General features: G+C 37.7%; 1 protein-coding gene across 1 annotated transcript in view; it reads left to right on the plus strand.

Annotated features, from left to right (window-relative positions):
• Positions 1 to 8,267: 8,267 nt before the first annotated feature.
• slc35f3b (solute carrier family 35 member F3b) overlaps positions 8,268 to 20,271 on the plus strand; it is a gene marked incomplete at both ends in the record, with an annotated part of 61,043 nt that continues 49,039 nt past the window's right edge. The window contains 2 exons of the mRNA XM_079249422.1: positions 8,268 to 8,365; positions 9,272 to 9,486. Of these exons, the coding sequence (XP_079105548.1) occupies positions 8,268 to 8,365; positions 9,272 to 9,486 (313 nt within the window). The remainder of the gene's footprint in view (positions 8,366 to 9,271; positions 9,487 to 20,271) is intronic.

Raw genomic sequence — 20,271 nt, forward strand, 5'->3', positions numbered from 1 at the left:
TCGATGGTTGTAATTGCCACCAAAATAACCTAATGTTTACTACAGATTGCATCAGATAAGACTGACAAACATACAGATGATGGGTTGGTATTGCATCAGTGCTCGCTTTCACGTTATTGGCACTGTGGAGTTGCAATACTTCCCTTGTTTGCGGATGGTACCTGGTGCTTTGTTTCCAGTTAAACTGAAGCAATCAGAAGGTTTTTGATAACATTTTAGCTATGAATGTTGTAAATGCTTCTGTCAGGTTTTCATTAGCTTTGCCTTAGCCATTGTGTTGCTTAACATTGTTTTATGTTTTTTATTGTACTGTCTGTAAAGCAGAATAGAAACATTACTGACTTTATTTAAACTCCATTTCGTTGTAATTTAAGGAGCAGTGGTATGTTTTTTTTTCATTTTCTTTGGAGTCATTGTGAGCTTTCATGTGCCACTGTAACATTATTGCTGTTCATATTCTCTGTTGAGAACAAAGAAATGTTTTTCTGTCTTACAATGAACATTTTCACTTTTTTAGCTGCATTTTGTAAATGGGATTTAGGCTTTGATCCTGCAAAGTCATCATTCATATAGTTTGTCTAGAAGGTAAAAGCTGACAGATGAAATTGTTCTAGTTTTATTCAGGGAAAACACGTTGTGTGAAGGATTACAGACTCACTCTATTATTTATTCATACTAAGAAAACTGATGTCTTTAATATTCATGTCCACAACTTATTGTATATATCAGTTTCAGTTGTGGTGGATGTCCTAGAATCAGTATGCACCATAAAATATGTCACTGTTGCAATACTAATATTGTATTACAGGATTGCCACTGTATACCAAGCTTTCACCTGGAATCCAGTTCAGCATCTGAAAATACATGAACTGTAAAATGTCAGTGTTTCTGAAATAAAGTGTCAGTTTATTGCTATTTAATCAGAGTTTTTTTCTTGAATCATATTGATTAATCTCATTCTCAGAGCTGCTGCTGACTGATGAATATTGAAAAGATGCTGTTGCTGGCTGACAATGTGGTACCTTATGGAAAATGTGCTTTCTGATTGCAGGGTCAACTTAGAATAAATAGTGTGAAAACGTAACAGGAATTACCAAATCAGGACCTACTGAGCCAATGTCTTGCAGGTTTTCAATCCATTCCTGCTTAAACACGCATGACTCAAATTGATGAGTTATTGGATCCATTTATTTGAGTCAAGTGTGGTGCAGCAGGGGCACATCCAGTGGCCCAATAGATCTGAATTTGGAGATCGCTGTTATGTAACAGAATTACTGTAACAGTGTAGCTCCAATAAAAAAAAAAAAAGATAAAAGTCTAGAATAAATGCTGGAGTTTTTGTGTGCATAAAGTTACCTGGATGAACTGGCAGAAAGAGCAAAATAACTGATTGATGTAAATATCTGCAGGGGACTTTTTGTAACATAAAACAGTAGTGCTTTTATTTCATCTTTGAATTTTAAAATGAATGTGGAAGATCTGCTCATCTTTTACTATTTGAGAGGAAAGTAATACCTGAAGCTGGAGGGCTTAGACATCCCAGTCACTGTTTATCTGGAAATGATCCAGCACATGAAGAATGATCAGATTAATTATCTGAGACTTTTTAAATGAAAGGTAATGAGTCACTATTAGATGGGAGTCTAAAAGATGATGACAATATATTTAAATTCAAACAAAAGAAAACACCAAAATATATTAAAAAATCTGTAATGTATAAAATGTAACTTTTTAAAATCTCTGATACCTTCCAATGTCCTAAATTATAACACAAGAGTAAATTGTGTTTTGTACCCACAGGGGGATATTTAACTTAGAAGTAAGTAAATTTAATCGTGAAACACTTTTGTTTAGTTTAGCAGCTGTGTTTCTCATGTAGACAACTGTAATTACATCTGACATACAGGTACATTTCCAAGCTGAGCCACTGAGGAGAGATCCATTTTGCTGCGTTTATGGGAGGAAATCAGCTGAAATGATTGCTAGTTGGATGCATGTTGTGAGTAGCACAGTCTCTTTTGTACCCAAGGTAATTGGAAATTGCTGTCACGAACCTCGCTCAGTTGTTAGAGTGTCTTCCCCACATCTACAATAAGCACGGAAGAGGATTGTGCTTTTCATATGCACAGTGTAAGTCTAGTAAATCATCATAACATCATCACGTTTTTAAAGGTTCATAAATACCTTTCATTTCAATTACGTCCTCGTCTTTTCTAGAAGGTAAACTTATTATATAACATTTTCAAAACAAAGATCTGAGTCATGCAAAACAAACTTATAACCCTCACTACATAAGCTGCCCAAAGTCTTCTTAAATTAAATTAAAAGGGCTTACACCTGCAACAACGACTGTAACAGTTCCCATTAAACTGAGCCTCCTTTCACATGGAGATAATTTTAAAAAATTTATCTTTTCAAAATAAACTAAGCTTCATAAAAATGCTACATTTATCAAAAATATTATGAACTGTTTCTCATTGCATAAAGTTGTCTGCAGGTGGCAGTTTTGAAATTGTTTCTTGATTTCACTGTAGATGGTAAAAAATGTACAGTTCTGCTGCTCCTGCTTTTCCTTGCAGAGGGTGGTAAAAGTTTGCATGTGACCGGTGACAGTCCCCTCAAGATGAGTTCTGCCATTTAAATATAAATGAAGTTTTATGACTACTAACCTTTAAAAACCCATGTTGAACAAAATGAGGTGAGAATAAGTAATAGAAACATTCTGATAAATGATGCAAGGTCTGGGCTTACAACAGTGTGAGACTGCAGTTGCTGATTCTAAACACTCTGATCTCCAACTTTGGCTTGTGTCCATCCCACATCCACACCTTTTGTCTGCTGTGTTTGCTTTTAACCAACTAAAGTATCCATGCACAAGCGCTAATAATAAGAACAGTTACCAGAAGATACAACAAAGCTGTCAGTAAAGCAAAAATCTCCTGAAGGCCATTCACACATGAGTGAAATTTACCAGCAGCTTCTAAAATTGCATGACATGTGTGAGCACTGAAATACAATTTGAAAAAAAAACTTGATTTTAGTTAATCCTATAACCAAACCTGACAGGGATAAATTCTATAGTTTAAGCTGATGTGGTTTGTTGCACATTGTGCAGCTTAGATGCAACACAGTGAATGTACAAAAACAAAACAAAGCTACAGAGAAATACACATTTCACAAGCACCCAGGGGTTCATTGTGTGATGCTTAAAATTTTCTCAGTCAGGGTCAAATTCATAGTCAGAACTGAAAATCCCTGTATGTTTGGGGTCCAGGCAGGACAGGGGTCGGGCTGGTCTGGAACAAGGCGACAACTGGCCTCAGCCCTATAGCTTCGCTTTCTGATGGTGGAGCAATTCTATTTATATCCACACACTCACACTCATACTGGGAGCATGTGAATGCAGAAGGCCTGAAGCACAAATATTTACCACGGCCAACTTTGTAACTACTATCAGTGTGTATGCTTTCTGCAAGGGAAAGAAAGCTTCAGTTTTCAGTTGTTTCAGTTTTTTACACTCATGCATGGCAGTCAAAGCTTTAGCTGTAAAAGCATATAGATGTGCATATCTGTTCCAACATGCACACAGCTGACACTTAGCAGGACATGCATACGTGTTGCCCTAGTTAACTCTGTCCTGAATGTACAGAAGGTGCAACAAACTACAACAGACAGGAAGGGAGGAGAGAAGGCAGGGAGGGGCGGATGGTAAGTGGATGCTGCAGCCACAGGCGTTTCCTCTCTGGTAACCATTCTCCAGTCAAAGTTCTTTATCTGCAGTGTGCAATGCTTTTGTAACGTCAAACCATAAAGTTAGTTACCACTTTGTTTTATACAAAGATGGAATACCTGTGTTCACCAGGAGATGGGTCATAAATTCAAAAGTGACAGGAAAAGAAGGATAATCTCCTATGATGTTCACTTATAGATCACACCTATGTTTAAATCCATCACAGACTGAAGCATCATAAGTGGGGATTAAAAATAGGAAGAAAATCTTGGGGAAACTAAGCACTGTGCACATTCTTCTGTGTTGGCATCCCACATGGATCTGATTAGCATTGTAAAAATGAGGAGAAAATGTGTAGCAATCAAAAATGGGATAACAAACTGCACGAAGGCGTGTAAATTTAATAGCACCACCGCTGTCAAATCATAAATCATGTGAAAGTGTCAAACTGTGTTATTGCTGTGTGAGTTAAATACCATCAGAGCTTTTGCAATCATCTAAATACAAAAACTCTCACAGCTTTACAGAAATAATTGGTTTGGATTCTTAAAAACATGCAACCATGGGTGGTGGATGTCAGAGAAGTTTCAGGACTTGTGAAAGAAACATTGCATGCTCATGTACTATGTTTGAGACAGAATGAAGTTTTGCATTTTAAAATAAAGAAGGAAAAACAGCTTAGAAAATGTCTAAAAATATATAGTTATTTTTCTATGGACAACTCATGTTATGTTTTGGGGTGGGAAATCACATTGAAAAAAAAAATCGAGTATCAGGATTTTTTGTTTCCCAATTTTAAAATCATTTTTTTGCTAAAAACTTTTTTCTTTTAAATAAATACAAACAATCCATTATAAAAAAAAATGTTTTGTTTTTATTGATCTTTTTGCTTGTCTTTTTGGCCATCACAGCAGCAGAATGATGGTCTGGTTGCTGTGTTGATTTTTCTAAATTGAAATGAAGAAAAATGAGTTGCAAAAACAAATTTGTACTTTTTTGTTTGTTTGTTTTTGGTATACAGAAATCAGTAATACTGAAGAATTGTGAGAATCGCAATTTAAATCAAATCGGGACCCAAAAAATCAGAATCAAATTGAATCAGGACAAAACCATATTGTTACAGCTCTATTATTTATGATAACATTACTTATTCTTTCTGATACTAGAATCGATCAATCAATCAGTCACTTTATTTATATAGCACATTTCACAACAAAATGTTTCCAGAGTGCTGCACACAAAGCCAGTATACCACAGTAGGTTACATAAACACAATTGTGTGTGTTTCAGTGTTTCAAATGCATGGGATGCAGGCCAGTCACTGATTAAAAAATTTAGGTGGCAGTTTAGTGGAAGGCTTTACAAAACAGTTTGTCACCTTATGAAAAGCTAAATCTACACATAACAGTTTCTGTGAATTTTCTGAAACAGTCTGGGAGAGTGCACATCTGATCTGACAACCTGAAAGTGTCTTCTAATATTTATAACAACACAAGAGAAAGACGACAATGCTTGGACACCTCCAGTGTAATAATAAATGTCTTTCTTGTTTTTGTATTTATCAGTAAAACTAAAAGTGGAACATCTAATAATGGAAATCAGGCCAGTTAAAGCTGGACAGTCTCTTAACTGGTTTATAATGTAATACACACAATGCAGGATCATGCATCTTTAGAGAGTTAGCTCCACCCCAAACTCCAGCTGTGTGTCAGCCTCACCAGTAATGTCAGATGAATATTAAATATATCCCAAAGAAATCACATGAGCCTTTGGGATGACAGGCTACCAATATCTGAAAGGTTATATTTTAACTGACAGCAAAATAAGATTAGACGTGTCTCCCTGGATTATAGCAATAAATTGCCCCTCAAATGCATCACATGCAAACCCACAGCTAGCTTTATACTGACTAATAATAAATACAGTGTCATAAAATCTCTGAGTACTTTAGTATAGAGCAATTATTTAACACTGGCTCAGAGTTTCACTTCTCCTGCAGCATCGACCAATCAGCTGCAGATTGTTGCACTGTTTCCAGGCTGAAGACTGCATTAAATATTGATGTGAGAAGAGACAGCACTTGCATCATACTTTTTAAAATGCTATGAAACTGGACAGAGTGCTACAAGAGAAATTGTTGTTTAAAAAAAAAAATGCAGATCAAACATAACAGCCTTTGTTTCTGACTGAGCGCTGAAGTGCGCAAGTTTTTGCTGAAACAGAGAAGAGCCATAGGAATGCTTGATAGTGAAAAAACTTGCTTGATTTGCAATGGCCACAGGCAGTAGAGTCCAGTATGTTTCCCATTTAATTCTGACCACTTTACAGAAACATAGTGAAATAAATACAGCTGCTATTCTAGACTGATTACTCTGTATTTCACAGTGTTTGGTCACATGAATTTGGGAGCCGTTGGTTGAGACTTTTAAACAAAGGAAGCCATCATTAACATATTTACAACAACAGTGTTTTTCCTTGTTAATATCTATTTAACTAGTCATATTAATAAGCAGATTGAAAAATGTTTCTATTCTCCTTTTTGAAAGAAAAAATGCTTCTAAAAGTATCTGTGTTTTGTGTTTTGGTTTTTTTTTTTGCTTTGAAAAATTTTGAAGTTGCTTTTTGAAAATGAACACTAAAGTTACGAAAAAAGTGTGTTTTAGGTTAACTAGCATTGTTGTAATAAGTGTGTCTTATTGAGCATAAAATTTTGGATCGGCCTCTCTGTCTTCAGTTTATGTTTCTTGGCCTTGAGCTTTGGCTCCAACTTCATCTTACATCCATATTTAGAAAGGAGTGCAGTGCCCTGTAGATTGAGGGCACCAATTAGACCATTAGAGGTCTGCTGAAGTGGAACATGGTGTGCTGGATAACAGTGGATGACTTGAATATATGAGCGCTCTTTGAATCTCTGTTTTGATATGTATGAGCAGTGTCTCCCAGGAACGTGAGGCATGGCTCACTCATGAATTCTTCTTGGCAGAGAAGAAAGTCTAACAGTGAGAATCAATTTAACTTTGGCTGAGCTGTGAAGTTGAGATGTGCATTATGCAAGATGAACTTGATCCTCTCCACCCTAAGCCTAAGACTGTCGATGGGAAGTGTTAACCCTCTAATTGATGACTACACACCTTTTTTTGTTTTTTTGCTTAAGTAAGCACAGGCTCCCTCCCACCACTCACCTACATCAACTGCTGTGGCTGTGTGAGCGGCAGCTAGTCATTGATCCATGCAAAACCTGTCTCCAAAATACAGTCAGAGCTCTGCAGGCAGTAGCTCACACAATGAAAGCGCAATGCAGCGAGTGGACGGCAAACCTGGGATAAATGGAGAGCATTACCCCTTTCATGCAAGGTAGAGTTCCAGTCTTCCTGATACAGGAAGTGCATGTCATTCTGTTGGTTGATTTAGTAAACAAAGAAACAAACAGAGTTCATTTAAAACTTGCCAAACTTTAGCAATAAAATCAGGAGCATGAATTGTATGTCATATTGAGGTGATCAGAGAGCATGTTTCCTATTTAATGACTGTCAGAACTCAAGACTTTACACATGAATCATCAAGTTCTGTTATTATTTCACAGCTCAGGTCGAAGCAAAGAAGACTTTCTGGTTGCTAGTCGATAAAAGCGCCACCATTGATCATTATTTTAGTCTCTGAAGTTCTGATTGGACGTGATTAACTATATCATTGCAGCTGTCTTTGATTCAGTTGTAATCAACATACACATTTCTGCTCACCAGCTTCTACCACACTGTTCACTGTTCAGCATCTGATTCTGCTATCACCTTATAATACTGATGGACTCTTTGGGTAGTTTAGACTATGACTGACTGAACAAATGGAAACATAGAGGTTTAAAAAGTTGTTTGATGCTCTGCTGAGAAACATGAACCCTCTGGAGATAGCAAAGTTGGAAAATTAACTCTTTACAATCCAAAGAACACAGGTACAATGAAGTAAAAAAGCTTTTTACTGCAGAGAAATGCAGAAAATCATGCAGAATGATTTTATCTGCATTTACTATGCATTGGCCTATTGCATTTTACCATCCACACTAGCTGATTCCAAGCTGAGCTTGAGATCATTTTAGGCATCATCAGGCTACAAATGACACGGCTGTATCACACTTCAAAGTTAGATTTTTGTGTTTGTAAAGAATGACAATGTTCCAATAATATGAGCGCTATATTGGTGATTTTTCATCTCAGAAATAATTAGATTTTCAACCAGGGTTCAAACAGCTCGGACTTCAAAGGTTCACAGATGGTAGTAATTTTTTTCTCTGCTGTCCATTAAAGGTGGTTTGCTCTCGCACATCCGGTAGATGGCGCTGTTTCTGTGCCTCCGGGACGCTGCAGCTTCCAGAGCAGAGCGCGCTTAGTTACTGTTGAGGCGGGCTGTACTATAGTAGCCTGGCATATGCTTGTGGGGAGGGGGGGTTAGAAGAAGCAGGACGATGCTGCTTTTTGTTGTTTCCGTCAGCCTTGATGAGGCTTTAGATTCTCAGTAGTTGCGCCGCTGCCTGGCTAAGAGGATGTACGGCGATGGAGAAGGCACCATGTGGGACCGGGTTGGACGACCCCACCGGGACTGCATGTGTTACCTCGGAGCTCCTACCTCTTTGATGCCGATGTAAGATGTTTTAACTTTTACTAAATGCACCGGCAATCGTCAGAGGGCAGGGCAATCTGTTGCGCAAAGTAAACTGACTTTGGACAGAGGAGTTAAAATTTCCCTTTAGAGCTGAATAATAATCTGTTCATTTAAAAGCTGTTTTACATTTAACTGTCATGGTCATGGTGATCATTTCTGGAGTCAGAGCAGCACAGATAATGGGATTTTTGGCATGCATTGGTAGCACTTTGTGTAATTTTGAACGTGTCAGTAAATGTTTCTCTCTGTCACATGCTGCCAGTTTTGTAACAGCTGAGGAGCTGACAGGGTCACCACTGTGACCACTCTTTGTTTAGCACAACGGCGCTCTGCGTGTGCAGTTCCCAAGCACTCCTTTTGTATTTATTTCACCTGCTGGATGCACGCTACCAAGTTGGCTATTTATCTCCTCTGCATGAGAAAATCACGTTTGATGGTCTGCCGTGTTGCACGCTGGGCGCGCAATTTTCTGGTCCAATGCGTACTTGACGCCAGGAGCTGTCACAAGTGTTGCTTCCCATCTCTACAAATCACTCGTGATCGATTCATTAGTTGTAGATTCAGATAAGTCTATAATAGGAGTTGCACTCTGCATGTTATATACAACTATTGCAAGACCAGTCACTTTCACTTAGTGTCTTTCACACTGTTGCTGTGCGCACGCAGGGGTACTGAAGGATGGTGATTTCTCTACTGTACAAGAGAGGCGCAGCAGGGGCCCTTAACGCCTGTCTCTGTGGAACACGCAACACTGACTCCCCCAATTTAGCCAAGAACTCCTGTGTCATCAAGTCATACACAAGGTTCATATAGACTCCCATTCCCTTTACTGAGCGGCCTCACTTAGTCTTGTAACACCACCACCTCTTGTTCTCTTTTCCCCAGCGGGATGCGCAAGTCGCCCGACGTGAGCCCCAGAAGGCTTTCGGACATCAGCCCACAGCTCAGACAACTCAAATACCTGGTGGTAGACGAGGCCATCAAAGAGGACCTGAAGTCCTCCCGCTCAGTTGAGGACATCAACAGCGCATCCATAGAGGAGCGAATATTGCGTATCACCGGCTACTATGGATACCAGCCCTGGAGTACAAGCTACAAAAGTGAGTCGGTCCACACACACACACATTGATCAGATGTGTTGTACTCCAGCAGCCAAGTTAAAAAAAAAGGCATTGAGAGGGTAGGCAGTAATAGTATAAATCCAATAAGCATATAAGGTCTTGCCCAAATTGTCTTTGAATAATGACTAATTTATGTGTGTGTTTATGGGAATTTAGCACACATACAGATGAAAATAAAAGACTAAAACTGGGATTATCTATCAGCATGCATTTGCAGGTTTGACTTGGAAACAATTAGATTTCCTAATCAGAGGCACGTTCAGAGTGTGGACCCTCAGATCTTTGGAAGCTTTCCTCTTTTATCTTCTACATTGCTTTGGCGATGAAGGAAAGTTAAAGTGATGCAGTTCTTTGTGTAATATTCTTGTATTCTGTACTGTATAACTTTTTTCTCTCATATGGATGAGCATAATAATGACATTACAAGCAGTTTCAATCCATATCTTTAAAATGACTTTAATGTGTTAATGTTTACTCTGTCTCATTTTGAGAGCTTGTTAAAAAACGCTTCTTATTGCTGTTGGATTCTGCAGGTGAAGCAAATGTTTGCTTCACTGGAGCTTGTCAAGCTTTGAGTCAGATAGTGAGAATGCTGCTTTGAGCAATTGATTATTTAAGAGAAAAAAGCAGTCAAGTTTTTTATTTTTCTTCATCCTTCTCCTTTACAGTGCCACTTTAGTGGAATTGTGCAGGGCTTAAATCTATGAGCTGCAACTGCTGATCCTGTCTGGTTGTTGTGATGGTTTACTTTACCTGTTCTGATGCTCCACCCTAGGATAACTGTGGTTGTGTTGTGACAAGCCACAGCATAAACAACAATGACTCTATTATTCATGTGTTTACTTTAGTTGATTTTAAAAAAATGTGAGGCTGCACTATTTAAAAGCTGTAAGGGGTATACTCACCTCACCAGTCATAGGTCTACACAATATTGAACTGAACAGCATACATCCATATTCAATTTTCTTTTGTTTACATCTATGATGTGATACGATGTGAGAAGGAAAGGTCAATTATTTAACTACACGCTATTATTTCTTTACATTTGATGCTATTTGCATCTGACTGCAAAAGGAGGTTTAATCAAAGTCATCAAGGTATTAAATCATTTAATGACATAGCTAGTAAAAATAAATTAAAATATAATTATTCTTAGAATCACATAACTAATGAAAGCTCAAAAGAAATAAATAAAAACAAAAACACACAAAATCTACAATACTTGTTTTTAAATATACAGTAGCTCTTTTGCTTTGACATAGAAGGGTTTTAAGGATGCCACTCAAGTTCTGCTGCTCATCACAAATGTATTTTACTTATAAAAATGGCATAATCCTAAAGGGAAATAAAGTGATGTTCGTGTGGTAGAAGATTTATTGCAAAGAGGCACTGTCACAATAAAGAAATTACCTACAAAATACAAGTCTTTTTTACTTTTTGTGCTGAACTCATAAAGATATATATTACATTTAACTAAGTTTATGAAAATTAGCACAGTATGTCATCAAAATCTAAAATATTCTGACTATAAATTAATGTAACGCTGCACAGTGGCATAGTGGTTAGCATTGTGGCCTCACAGCAACAAGGTTGCTGGTTTGAGCCTAAGCTGGGAGAAGGTCCAAACGGTGGCCTGTCTGTGTGGAGTTTGCATGTTCTCCTCATAAGGCAGTACGGCAGTGTGAAAAAAACATAATGATCTTTGCTTTGTAGTTAGTTACCTATTTCATTTGTTTATATCTATAATGTAATACAATTTGTGATGGACTGGCAACCTGTCCTCTTAACCAGTGATAGCTGGGATATGCTGCAGCTGCCCTGAATTGGACAAAGCGGTTAGGAAAATAGATGGATGGAATTAAAAGTAAGAGTGCCTTATATAATTATTTTGTTTGTCTGTATATACAATGGCAATTGCAGTGAAGTTTGGGTTTTGTGTAAAAAAAAAAAGAAAAAAGAAAAAAGAAAAGAAATATAGAATATATTTATATAGAAGAATATATATATAATTATATAGAAGAATATATATATATATATATATATATATATATATATATATATATATATGTATATTTCAGAAATATTTGTAAAAAAAACATCAAGTTTATAGTTTGAACATTAAATATTTTGTCTTTATTTTGTATTCATTTAAATATAGATTGAAAAGGTTTGCAAATATTTCTGATTTGATTTGATGCCCTGCGATGGACTGGCGACCTGGCAACCTGCACTCAGCCTCTCGCCTCGAGACTGCTTGGATAGGCTCCAGCTCCCCGGCGACCCTCTGACCCTAAGCGGATCAGATAGTGAATGAATGAATGAATTTGATGCCTGCAACACATTAAAAAAAAAGCTATGTTACATAACCTTTCCTTTTAACAACACTCGGTAAGTGTTTTGGAACTGAAGAGACAAATATTTCCCATACACACTATTGTACATCGAGCAAAATAGGAAATAGTTTGTTGTATTTTTTGCTTAATAATGCGCCACACATTTTCAGTGGGAGACAGGTCCTGACTGCAGGCGGGCCAGTTTAGTGCCGGCAGACTTTACTAAGAAGCCAAGCTGTTGTAACACCAGAAATATGTGTCTTGCCATTGTCTTACTGAAATAAGCAGAAGTGTTCCTAGAAAAGATGTCACTTGGATGCAGAATATGTTTTCTCCAAAACCTGTTTGTACCTTACAACATTAATGGTGCCTTTGCAAGCAATCCATATAATGAGTACTAACACACCCCTAAACCATCAGACACGCTGTCTTTAGAACTTTGTGCTGATAAAAATCTGGATCGTCTGTTTGCTTTTTGGACGGGAGAACAAAACATCTATGATTTCCAAAAGCAATATGAACTGTGGACTTGTCTGACCGCAGAACAGACCCTTTGTGACAGTCCATCTCAATTGAACTTGGGCCCAGAGAAGTCGGCGGCATCTCTGGATATTGTTGATATATGGCTTTAACTTTCCATGGTAGAGATTTAACTTGCACTTGTAGACGTAGATGAACTGTGTTCACTGACAAAGGCTTTCTGAAGGGCTCGTGAGCCCACATGGTAATATCTTTGACACAGTGATGTTGGTTTTTAATGCGATGGCAGATGAAGGATCGAAAGTCACAGGCATTCAATGATGGCTGATGAACATGCCGAGATTTCTTCAGATTCCCTGAATTTTTTTCTGTATGGACTGTAGTAATAAAATCCCTAAATTCCCTGCAATTGTACGTGGAAAAAATGTTGTTCTTCAACAAGCATAAACAGACTACTTGTCCATGCAGTTGTTCACAAAGTGGTGCCCCTCATCCATCCTTGCTTGCAAACAACCCTTTCAGGGATGCTTCTTTTATGCCATGACAATAACTTCTCGTTTCCAATAATGTTATAATCTAAAATAATCTTATTATATTAAAGAATCTGGTTCACTGTGTAATGTTTCAAACAGTTTTTTTTTCAGCATTCCTCATCCTTCCCAGTCTTTCGATGCCCTGTCTCAGCTTTTTTTAAAAACATGATGCAGGCATCAAATTAATTGGAATTTAGTAAAATCTTTAGATAAAGACCTAGTAAAGCTTCTTTATTTAATTTCTTTAATATGTTCTGTTGATGGGAATTTGCTTTTAGTAGCTTACCATAAATTAAGAGCTAACTTTTACTGTACAGTGAATGCAGCATGATTTGAAGTTAAAGTCAGGTGAAGATCTGGCTGGATGTTCGTACTCTGAGCTGAGATTGAGATGCAGAAATCCATCAAGAATTGCATATTTTCAGACAAAGGCAGCATCAAACTACCAAAGTTGTATTTGTTACCTATTTATCTTATTTTGTTTGGGATTTTTGCATTAACAGCAATTTCACAAATCTAAATATATTCTCTAATGCATGGAAAGGAGATTTTTTTCACATTATGTCATGGAACAGAATTCTTCCTTACATGCAGTCTTTCACAGTGGTTAAACTCTACATCTTGACCTCTGAAAAACTCTTCTATGTGATGCTGTACTGATAACAAGCTATTATTGACCTATTGCTAATCAACCTATTCAATTATAATAATTTTTTCCCTCCCCTTTATTAGTAAATGGATGTTTTTATGTGCAAGTAATCAGTAAAATTCATGACAAGCAACAGTTTTAAATGGATTCAAGCAAGTAATTAGTCGCATGAATACGCATGATAACAAGGATACCTCCCTTTTGGTTTTGTTTTATTAGTGTTCCTTCATGGAATTAAAAGTAAAAAGTCAGAGACAAATCCCCACTTTCCAACAATACACACACATTTTGCATCAGTTAAACAAAATGGGGCTGCAGGGTGGCATAGTGGTTAGCACTACGGCCTCACAGCTGGTTCGATTCTTGGCTGGGGTGAGGTTTGGACAGTGGCCTTTCTGTGTGGAGTTTGCATGTTCTCCCCGTGTATGTCCAGGATGTACCCTGCCTTTCACCCAAAAGACTGCTGGGGTAGGCTCCGGCTTCCCCGCGACCCTTAATTGGATGAAGCGGTTAGGATAATGAATAAATGAAAAAGCAAAATGGAGAAATTAAGAAACAAAGCATACATGTCTATGCCCACAATAGATGCTTACTGGAAAAATAAGAAAAGTCATTATTTGAGGTTAGTCTTGTCAGCTCCTAAAAATAGCTCTTTTTATAACAGGAATCCTGCTTATGAAATATTTCATGACCAGCTACACTGTTACATCAGACTCCCATGTATGGAAATGAGGGGAAACGTCATTTCAAAACTCTTTTTTTTGTGTGTGCGTTCACTTCTCTCATGTTTCAACAAAGTAGTAAAATGAATTGATTTCTCTCATAATCCAGATGAGCTCAGCTTTCAGGTCCTTTTGGCCCTTCTAGCCTGAGCTGTATTTTGTGGTGACAGAAGCTGCACACAATGGGCGCATTTGCACGAATCAGTCCACAGCTCTCTTTTAACACACACACATATGACTTGACTACTCAGGATTAATTGGCAACTAGCAATGGCTAAAGAGTGGAGTGCTTGATGCTGAAGGCAGCCAGTTTCAGAAGAGTTTGGAGGCTGAGTGTTTCGCTGTAGAGAAGAAAAAAGTGCTTGTTTGTTTCATTTGCCAGCAACTTTTCCAAATTGGCGTTTGTGTTCTTTCACACAGGAGCAAGCAGAATGAAAGTGGGAATGACTCAGACTTGGGTAGCGGTGAGGTGAAAAGTGGCGTTGTGGCTTCGCTTTTCTTTTGACTCGATGGTCCATCTCAATATCCTGAAAATGAGACTCCAGGGGTCACAAACATGCTGAGCAGAACAATGTGTAAAATAGAGCCAGCGGGAAAAGCTCCCTTTCTTAGTGAGTCATGTCCCATCAGTGGTGTATCTGCAAACTCAAAGCAATATTCAGGTGGCTTTTTTTGCTTTTATGTGACAAATAAAAGCAAGAATCCAACATGTTTATCCATTTTATTCAATTTATGTGCTAAGAGTTGTGGAGTTGTATACGTTTATACTCAGCTTGATACCTACCATTTACCCACTATGGCTTCTGTGCAATTTCATGAATTGCATGACATCCTTAAACTGTCTAGACAATGAAAGGTATCAATTCCCTTATAAGTAAAGACCAACAAATTATTACACACACCATGCCTGACTGAAAAAACACCCTTAAACCACTTTGAAGATAACCAAAGATGCAGAGCTTGATGCCTGTATCAATCAAAAGGTCACAGCTGGAGAAAGGTTACCAGTGAGAGTATAGTCGGCTAAACATCTAAAGGTGACGCATTTAAATATCACCCAAATACATCTATATGTTTTGTTATTTTCTCTCTTTTTTTCTTATTGTTTTTCTCTCTGTAGGAACCTCCCAAAGATGATCTCTTTAGAGGTCCAATTAAAGAGGCAGCTGACTGACAACGCAGAGCAAGGCAGGAAACTTTTCGCTCCGGCTTTGTCTTAAAGTGGCAGAGCTATTAGACAATCAGTGCTGCGGAAATTCTGACATGTCTAATTTTTGTCCACTTACCACAGAGTATTACTTTAGCTGCGTTTGAACAAAATGTCATCTTACAAAACCTACTCACATCCACATTAATAAAACATAAATGAATGTCCTCTTTTCAGGCTGATTAGAATTTTAAGTGAGGAGAAATTAAGTCTGATATCCCTGCTGCAGGTTTACAGTTACAGATACAAGAAAACCCTCTCAGCGTTCAGGATGATGGAGATGTGCAATCACATTTCCCTTCACCTAAGGAGTTGTTAAAATCCTTTTTGCTAGAATAAAAAAAAGCTTCAAAATGATCTTTGGCTGTTAACTTGATTATATCATATCAGTTCATCTTCATTTGCAGGCATTATCTAACTGAAATGTTCATACATGATAGTGTGAAAAAGCATCATGATCTTTGCAGTTACCGGTTTTAATTCTAACCTTGTGCGTCACATCTTGTTTAACTTCCTGTCCATGTGTTTTTCTTGGTTTCATTACTAATTAATTACATTTACTTGTATGTGGTTAGTCTGCGAGTCTCTGTGTGATAAGAGTCCAGCCTCTCGTCTTTTCCTCTCAGTGTTTCCTGGTTTGTTTCTTTTTTTGATCTGGAGTTTTTATTACCTTTTTGCTTGGTCCAGCGGTCGCTTTGACCCTTAGCTGACTTAGTTCTCGTGGGTTTAGAAAATGAATGCGTGATGACTTTTTTAGATGTCTTTTTCAGTTTGTGCCCTGGTAACAGCTTACTTACAGCAAGTTATTCTTCAGCTTCGAGGTTCTCTTCCACATTTCCTGTTTTCTCTAACAGTTTAAATGAAGCAGACTTTTTCCCTTTTCCTTCCCCATTTTCCTGCATTTGGCTCAGCAGTCTAACTTTTCTCTCAGTTTCTTTTGTCTTTGACAAGTAAAATTTTAGATTCTTGTGGTATTCAAACCTATATTTTTAGAGCATCACCGCAAAAGTGGAGTTGGAGCATTTTTGTGTTACTCAGAATGTGTTCATGCAAGCTGGGGTGGGTTATTTGGCTCAGGGAGGCTTTCCAGGCATGAGCTAATACCAAGGACGAACTGAGGCTGAAAAGGTGGCTTGACCTTATCCTCACAGAAAGCAATGGTTTTCTTTTTTCGACTGGGCCATTTCCTTTGTTTGTGACATTGTTCTTTTAGCTTTGTAAAGTTCCTCCAAGAAGTAAACCATTTATCAGACAAACAGACTGTTCTTTTTCCTAATTCACTCACACTATATCACAAATGTAGCATCCCCTCTGGTGCAAATTTAGAGCTTCATGAGGCATGAAATGAGGTTGGAGTCTATTTTGAGCAGAGATGTTGGGCATGGTGAGACAAAACAGTGAAACGGTTTTGAGAAATTTAATGTATCCATGTATGTTTTTAGTCAAGGACCAGCTGGAAGGGACAGGCAAGGAAAGGTCTCCTTTCAACTCAACAGAAGCTCAGGCAGAAGGTGGGAATAGTTATGCAAATACTATACCTGTTCAGCTTCCTCAGCTCCTGATGAGTAAATCCTGCTTGCATTCAAGCTGAGGAAGACTTCTGTTTTATTTTCGTATTCAGGAACAGATCATTGAGAAAGGTGTGAGAGTTTTTCAGACCAGAAGACAGTTTCTCTCGAATGAAAAACCTGTTTAGCTCTCAGTGCTGCCTTTTAAATATAATCCACAGCCGATTACAACACATTGAAACTTGCTGTGGAAAATTAAGAGGCAGTAATGAAATAAATAAGAGCTTTAAAGAATTTGACAAAAAATAATCCATATTATTGTCCACAATTGAGATTAGAGGGGAAATAATGAGGTACTTTGTCCAAGAAGTTGCTGCTTGTTAAATATTTCACCTTTCTACCTGCGTATTGCATATTTCTACTTTCTACCTGCTTTCTTTTCTACTCTTTTCTAACCCACAGATGAACTGGGATTAGAATTAACCTGACCGATCTTACTGTCACTAAATACACTGATAATGAAAAAGATGTACTTGGCTAGAGTTTACACATTTATTTTTCATGTGTTGACCCCCCAGTCATCTTAAGTGACAGAAAACAGCAGGGATACATTACTATCTCACAATTTACAAACAAAGATTGTAACCCTCCTTCAGTTTGGATAAGTGGACTAATATATGTTGAAAGATATCCAAGATTAGACCACATTCAAGCCAACTAGTTAAAACTGTGCAGGTCCTTCAGGGTAGGGACTCAGATGCTGCACAGATGTTCTATGGATCTGGAAGCAGGTCATATAAGTCCTGGGTGCTGCAGACAGAGGTCTCTGTTAATTAGACTTGTTGCGATGAACCAGTTGGATGCTTAATCAACTTGGGATCTAGGAAGTCTGGAATGGACATCCTTTGTAATATTCTTTAAACTGTAGTTGAGCAGTTTGTGCTGTGTGTTTGAGCACATTATCTGACTGGGGAGGTCAAAGTCATAGGAAGGCATTACTGGTTTGTTGCGATGTTCACACTGAAGTGTAGTGTTGCTATAATTGACCTCATAATGTTCCAGAGGTGAATCATAAGACAAAAGTTTAGCATTCTTCTTATATGTCATATCCACACAGGCATAACTTGAGTTGTATCCTTTAATTTTCTTACCATTAAAACTAGGGATGCAACGGTACCGATACCAGTAGTGGTATTGGCTCAATACCAAGTGTGTGTGCTCATACTTGGTATTATTAAAAGTGTACCGATACCACAACCGATACCCGAAATTAAATTTTATTCATTATTAAATAAAATAAATGAATGCATTGAATGTTAAAATGTGACATTTTTGTTACACTAATAGCTAGATCTTTGTTTCAAAACCACACATTTATAGTTGTACTTGGGTAAAATGTAGCAAATCAAAATAAAACGTGTTGAAATTGTTATATCTGTAATGTTATTATATCTGTACTGGAGAGGTAACTACAGAAAGGATGGGTAATTTATTACAACATAATGAAATCTTACACAGTTAGAACAGCAATGATAACCATAGTCACAATAATGTTCATAAACAGGTTTTGTATCAGCAAATATTGGTATCTGAAGATATTCAAATTTCAGATATTGGTATTGGATTGGAATTCCCATGAAGTGGATCTGTGCATCCCCAATTAAAACTGTGTATAAAAAAACTTTTCTTTTAACTTGATCAACTTTCTTCACACCTGTAGCTTTTATTTAAGCTAAGCAACTGCACATACAAAGCCGATAAAAGCCATGTTTATATTCAGTCAAGCAGTAAAGTCATTTCTGTGTGTCACTATCACCCTCACTTTTCTGCATGCTCACTTGCTCCTACAATCTTTCAAACCGGAAGAAAAAATGATCAGAGAAAACAAGACAGCTGCAGCACAGTGTTTGGATAACTAATGAGTTAGCCTGGAGTTGAAGCTCTCATCTGTTCCTTTCCGCTGCTACATTTAGTGGCATGAAAATAAAAAGAAAATCAGACACCCATAGTTCCTGAACATCAGGACAGTTTAATATTTTATCGTTTTCTGTAAGTGGGTTGGGTGACTTAAACAGATATATATTTATGAGCACACACTAACATGTGGCGCACTCCCACAGAGCCACAGAGGGATCATGCAGACATCCAGTGTTTTTCCACTTGTGGTTATTTATGTATCAATAACTGTAACTATGGAGTCTTATTCATTACTAGGAGCTGAAGCATCGTCTGTGCATGAGTAGAGGAAGTGGACAGCAGATTATCCTGCTTCGCCTGCCACTCGACCAAAGAGACTGGAAAATTGACAATGAAAACAACGAGCACGCAATTCAGTGCATGAACCATTCCTTATAGAGCCTTTGGAGCTGATCCTTATGTAAAAACTAATGATTAGTTCAGTGATGTAAATTGGCCCAAATCTGGTAGAATTTAACAGGAAATTTGTCAGCTCAGATCAGGAAGATTAAAGTAGGGTTGATTCATTTGGAGAGAATTGCTTCAGTTTCATGTTGTGGCATCAAAATTAATTTTTTTTTTGTTTTTTAAAGAGCTTAAATAATTTCTCTAATGAGTTTCAACAACACTGTCTGACCAGAATGTGTCTAGTTCTGCAGTTTGTCTGAATGATACTGCCAAGTTGCTGTCTATGAGTATATTTTGAGCCCTTTTACTCTCGTCAGTACAGTAGAAGCAATTTTCTGTTGCGTAACATTGCATCTATAATTCAGGAGGATGCATAGATCATCACACACCTGCTCCTGAAGTCCCACTTGTGCTTCTTGGACTGGAAGAGCTGCAGATGAGCTGTACCACTTTCAAGAAGAAAACTTTCAATCTTGTCTCTTCCAGCTGCTCGTCTTAGCCCTGTGTATGATCCAAAGAGGTGGAGATAACTGTGGATGGAGTGGTGGAGGCAGTGAAGCATACCAGACTTACAGTAAAGTGGGTTTGAGACCACAATATTCCTTTTTTTTTTTTTCTTAGAACGTATTTCTTAGAAATCCCCCTCCTGTGTGTTTTGTCGAGACTGTGTGTTCTGTGCAAGCTAAGAATAAGTGCCTTACATGAATGTGAGAGTATATCCTTTTTGTAATATCTGAGACAACTGCTTGTCTCATTCAGATATTGTGTGTGTGTGTTTGTGTGTGCTGGTAATCTTGGAAAAAATGTTAACTGAATTACAGCTTCAATGCTTTGTTCTTCGTGCTCAGTCTTCCTTGTAATGGAAATTCTGCCAATTTAATGCCAAATCCTGTCTTCCCATCGTCCCTTTCTCCTCCTCACTCCTTTTATCTGCAGTTAATTAGAAGTTGTGAAGTGATGACTCCTAC

This window comes from Telmatherina bonti (assembly GCF_933228915.1).
Source record: "Telmatherina bonti genome assembly, chromosome: 11".
Taxonomy (NCBI): Eukaryota; Metazoa; Chordata; class Actinopteri; order Atheriniformes; family Telmatherinidae; genus Telmatherina; species Telmatherina bonti.